The 6,000-nt window shown below is 41.8% G+C and overlaps 1 protein-coding gene across 3 annotated transcripts in view; it reads right to left on the bottom strand.

The window, feature by feature from the left end:
• Window positions 1-624: 624 nt before the first annotated feature.
• LOC311099007 (tyrosine-protein kinase JAK1-like) overlaps window positions 625-6,000 on the bottom strand; it is a 30,730-nt gene continuing 25,354 nt past the window's right edge. For all 3 annotated transcript variants that reach the window (XM_084139604.1, XM_084139606.1, XM_084139605.1), the window contains exon 25: window positions 625-1,186. In XM_084139604.1, the coding sequence (XP_083995730.1) occupies window positions 1,064-1,186 (123 nt within the window). In that variant the 3' untranslated portion in view covers window positions 625-1,063. The remainder of the gene's footprint in view (window positions 1,187-6,000) is intronic.

Here is a 6,000-nt window from a genome sequence, read left to right as displayed (position 1 = left end):
AGAGCTCCAATTTGGTCTCATCTGACCACAAAACTTTCACCCAGTTCTCCTCTGAATCATTCAGATGTTCATTGGCAAACTTCAGACGGGCATGTATATGTGCTTTCTTGAGCAGGGGGACCTTGCGGGCGCTGCAGGATTTCAGTCCTTCACGGCGTAGTGTGTTACCAATTGTTTTCTTGGTGACTATGGTCCCAGCTGCCTTGAGATCATTGACAGTTATTTTGTGTTTCTTCCATTTGCGAATAATCGCACCAACTGTTGTCACCTTCTCACCAAGCTGCTTGGCGATGGTCTTGTAGCCCATTCCAGCCTTGTGTAGGTCTACAATCTTGTCCCTGACATCCTTGTAGAGCTCTTTGGTTTTGGCCATTGTGGAGAGTTTGGAATCTGATTGATTGATTGCTTCTGTGGACAAGTGTCTTTTATACAGGTAACAAACTGAGATTAGGAGCACTCCCTTTAAAAGTGTGCTCCTAATCTCAGCTCGTTACCTGTATAAAAGACACATGGGAGCCAGAAATCTTTCTGATTGAGAGGGGGTCAAATACTTATTTCCCTCATTAAAATGCAAATCAATTTATAACATTTTTGACATGCATTTTTCTGGATTTTTTTGTTGTTATTCTGTCTCTCAGTGGATTCTTTGTCAGTGGACAAACATACAAAATCAGCAGGGGATCAAATACTTTTTTCCCCTCACTGTAAGTGCCTTTGAACGGTGTATGGTAGTAGGTGCCAGGCGCACCGGTTTGTGTCAAGAACTGCAACGCTGCTGGGTTTTTCACGCTCAACAGTTTCCCGTGTGTATCAAGAATGATCCGCCACCCAAAGGACTTCCAGACAACTTGACAACTGTGGGAAGCATTGGAGTCAACATGGGCCAGCATCCCTGTGGAACGCTTTCGACACCTTGTAGGGTCCATGCCCCAACGAATTGAGGCTGTTCTAAGGGCAAAACTCAATATTAGGAAGGTGTTCCTAATGTTTGGTATACTCAGTGTATATTATATTATTGTAATATGAATTATTATATATCCATCCATGTGTGAGCTCTATCAGTTCAGACAGCCAATCTATCTCTGTGCCTCTCGTCCAGCAGCGTCTCCAGCTCTGTGATCAGGCCTTTGAACTGGATCCTGTTCTCCGGGGCATTCTCCCAACACCTCCTCATCAGAGAGTATACCTGCACACACACACACACGCATGGAGACAGACAGCATTACAAACATAAAAGAAGAAATGGAGAGAGATAGAGAGTGAAGGGAGAGAGAGCAAAGATCAGAGAAAATGTGACCCATTTTTTGAAATAATATAACGTTAGTCATGGAGAACTGCAAAAGTGTTGCTACTGCTCTCAACAACATTGCTGCCCTGAATTTAGCAGGCGCTATCGACAAAGATCAGTGGGAAAAAGTTGTGATGGACTACTTTATGCACACGGTCAGTGTGAACCGGAGTGACTTGACACAATGGGCCAAACAAGCTATACAAACAAAACAAAAAAGACACAGGACGTCTTACTTAGTTAAAGGGGTTCCGGTCTGCCGTGAAGCGTTCCTCCATGTATATGGATAAGAGTCTAGCTACATTTTCAGATATTATACGTTTCTAATTTTGGCAGAAGTCATTTTCATTGCAAGTTAAAGAGTACAGTTAGCTAGCGAACGTATGATCTGTGTAGTAATCTTATTCATATCTCAGAAATGCAATTGCATTGCTAGTTATCGCTTAATGTTAGCTAGCTAGCTAACATTGAACCTAGTTGGTTAGCTTTAACTACCTGCAGATTCATACTACAGCATTTCATGCATGGTGGCTAGCTATGACAATCCATTTGTATTGCTAGTATTGTATGGGTTGGGATTATGGTTAATTGTTTAGCTAGTTAGCTACATGTCTAAACAAAAGACTCCACTTCGCCAGATGATTACATGACCCATCAAGTTAACCAGGTGTGGCTGGGTGTGATTACGGCCATCTATTCTATTTCATGAACATGTGTACATGTCTAGACAATAGTGACCCATCCACTTAGCTAGATGTGGCTGGGGGGGTGGTTATAGCATTTCTTTCACAACGCAACATGGAAAGTGTTGGTCCCATGTTTTATAAACTGAAATAAAAGATCCCAAAAATGTTCCATACGCACAAAAAGGTTATTTCTCTAAATTTTTTAGCACAAATTTGTTTACATCCTTGTTAGTGAGCATTTCTCCTTTGCCAAGATAATCCATACACGTGACAGGTGTGGCATATCAAGAAGCTGATTAAACAGCATGATCATTACACAGGTGCACCTTGTGCTGTGGACAATAAAAGGCCACTTTGTCACACAACACAATGCCACTGACGTCTCAAGTTTAGAGGGAGCGTGAAATTGGCAAACTGACTGCAGGAATGTCAACCACAGTTGTTGCCAGAGAATTGAATGTTCATTTCTCGACCATAAGCCGCCTCCAACGTCATTTTAGAGAATTTGGCAATATGTCCAACCGACCTTACAACCGCAGACCACGTGTATGGCGTTGTGTGGCCGAGCGTTTGCTGATGTCAACGTTGTGAACAGAGTGCCCCATGGTGGGGTTATGGTATGGGTAGGCATAAGCTACAGACAACGAACACAATTGCATTTTATCGATGGCAATTTGAATGCACAGAGATACCGTGACGAGATCCTGAGGCCCATTGTCATGCCATTCATTCGCTGCCATCACCTCATGTTTCAGCATGATAATGCACAGCCCCATGTCGCAAGGATCTGTAAACAATTCCTGGAAGATGAAAATGTGCCAGTTCTTCCATGGCCTGCATACTCACCAGACATGTCACCCATTGAGCATGTTTGGGATGCTCTGGATCGACATGTACGACAGTGTGTTCCAGTTCCTGCCAATATCCAGCCATTGAAGAGGAGTGGGACAACATTCCACAGGCCACAATCAACAGCCTGATCAACTCTATGTGAAGGAGATGTTGGGCTGTATGAGGCAAATGGTGTTCACACCAGATACTGACTGGTTTTCTGATCCACGCCCCTACATTTTTTTTAAAGGTATCTGTGACCAACATGCATATACAGTGGGGAGAACAAGTATTTGATACACTGCCGATTTTGCAGGTTTTCCTACTTACAAAGCATGTAGAGGTCTGTAATTTTTATCATAGGTACACTTCAACTGTGAGAGACGGAATCTAAAACAAAAATCCAGAAAATCACATTGCATGATTTTTAAGTAAATAATTTGCATTTTATTGCATGACATAAGTATTTGATACATCAGAAAAGCAGAACTTAATATTTGGTACAGAAACCTTTGTTTGCAATTACAGTGATCATACGTTTCCTGTAGGTCTTGACCAGGTTTGCACACACTGCAGCAGGGATTTTGGCCCACTCCTCCATACAGACCTTCTCCAGATCCTTCAGGTTTCGGGGCTGTCGCTGGGCAATACGGACTTTTAGCTCCCTCCAAAGATTTTCTATTGGGTTCAGGTCTGGAGACTGGCTAGGCCACTCCAGGACCTTGAGATGCTTCTTACGGAGCCACTCCTTAGTTGCCCTGGCTGTGTGTTTCAGGTCGTTGTCATGCTGGAAGACCCAGCCACGACCCATCTGCAATGCTCTTACTGAGGGAAGGAGGTTGTTGGCCAAGATCTCGCGATACATGGCCCCATCCATCCTCCCCTCAATTCGGTGCAGTCGTCCTGTCCCCTTTGCAGAAAAGCATCCCCAAAGAATGATGTTTCCACCTCCATGCTTCACGGTTGGGATGGTGTTCTTGGGGTTGTACTCATCCTTCTTCTTCCTCCAAACACGGCGAGTGGAGTTTAGACCAAAAAGCTCAATTGTTGTCTCATCAGACCACATGACCTTCTCCCATTCCTCCTCTGGATCATCCAGATGGTCATTGGCAAACTTCAGACGGGCCTGGACATGCGCTGGCTTGAGCAGGGGGACCTTGCGTGCGCTGCAGGATTTTAATCCATGACGGCGTAGTGTGTTACTAATGGTTTTCTTTGAGACTGTGGTCCCAGCTCTCTTCAGGTCATTGACCAGGTCCTGCCGTGTAGTTCTGGGCTGATCCCTCACCTTCCTCATGATCATTGATGCCCCACGAGGTGAGATCTTGCATGGAGCCCAAGTCCGAGGGTGATTGACAGTCATCTTGAACTTCTTCCATTTTCTAATAATTGCGCCAACAGTTGTTGCCTTCTCACCAAGCTGCTTGCCTATTGTCCTGTAGCCCATCCCAGCCTTGTGCAGGTCTACAATTTTATCCCTGAAGTCCTTACACAGCTCTCTGGTCTTGGCCATTGTGGAGAGGTTGGAGTCTGTTTGATTGAGTGTGTGGACAGGTGTCTTTTATACAGGTAACGAGTTCAAACAGGTGCAATTAATACAGGTAATGAGTGGAGAACTGGAGGGCTTCTTAAAGAAAAACGAACAGGTCTGTGAGAGCCGGAATTCTTACTGGTTGGTAGGTGATCAAATACTTATGTCATGCAATAAAATGCCAATGAATTACTTAAAAATCATACAATGTGATTTTCTGGATTTTTGTTTTAGATTCCGTCTCTCACAGTTGAAGTGTACCTATGATAAAAATTACAGACCTCTACATGCTTTGTAAGTAGGAAAACCTGCAAAATCGTCAGTGTATGTTTTTTTTTTTACCCCATATGTAACTCTGTGTTGTTTTTATTGCACTACTTTGCTTTATCTTGGCCAGGTCGCAGTTGTAAATGAGAACCTGTTCTCAACTGGCTTACCTGGTTAAATAAAGGTGAAATAAAAAAAATAAAAAAAAGTATCAAATACTTGTTCTCCCCACTGTATGTATTCCCAGTCATGTCAAATCCATAGATTAGGGCCTAATGAATTTATTTCAATTGACTGATTTCCTTATATGAACTGTAACTCACTAAAATCTTTGAAATTTTTGCATGTTAAGTTTATATTTTTGTTCACTATAATAATGATAAAATATTTATAAAATATTTTTATCTCAACACTTTCTATTTTTGATATTGCTACTATGGAATATTTGCATGTAAGCTTTTCACTGTACCATTCACCCCTTCTGTATCCTGTGCATGTGACAAATAAACATAGATTTTATTTGATATAGTGTGTGCTTACCAGAGACGGTAATGTGAAGAACAACATGACCTGCACCAAAGTCAGATTAGGATATATGCCAAGGACTAGATAAAGCATATTTTTCCATGCCGTTTTTCCCTTATTGAAGGCTACTACACCACTTTTAGTCTTGAAATCTTTGGTTGTTTACTACACTACCTTACTCTGTTTAGCACATGGCCTCCATGTGAATCCTTAAAGAGTTAGGTGGGGCTAAGGCTTCAGTTGGGTGTGAACTATGCTGAATAGGTGTAGACAAAGAAGAGCTCTCCAGTAGGTGTGCCAAAACATTCAAGGGCCATATTCTCAAAAGTTTATCAACTCTCAAAGCAGAATTACTTTCCCATTGTTCCTCAACTACAGTGTATGATATACCATTTTGTAGTCTATACTTTTATCCAATGTAAAAAAAAAAACCGAATAGAGGTGGTCGGTCACAAATCATTACATTTTTTTTTTCGGCAATCAGCTAAAGATATAATAAAAGGTTGAAACATTGACCTAAGGGTCAAAACGTTATGATACACTTGGGAAAACATGTTCATCCCAGTGTATGCAGTTGTCCTTTTTTTGTTAATGAACATTGTAGGGTGTTCACCCTTTTTTCAAATCAAATCGTATTTGTCACATGCGGCGAATACAACGGGTGTAGACCTTACCATGAAATGCTTACAAGCCCTTAACAAAAAAAATCTGCATTGTTGGTTAAGTAAGAAAATATTTGCTAAAATATAAAATAAAATAAAGGAAGAAAAAAAGTAACACAAAATAACAATAATGAGGCTATATACAGGGGCTACCAGTACCATGTCAATGTGTGGGGGTACAGGTTAGTCGAGGTAATATGTACATGTAGG

This window comes from Coregonus lavaretus (genome assembly GCF_964263955.1).
Source record: "Coregonus lavaretus genome assembly, chromosome: 23".
In the NCBI taxonomy this organism is placed as follows: Eukaryota; Metazoa; Chordata; class Actinopteri; order Salmoniformes; family Salmonidae; genus Coregonus; species Coregonus lavaretus.
Note: the sequence above shows the minus strand (reverse complement) of the source record. Positions and strands in the feature narration are given on the sequence as shown.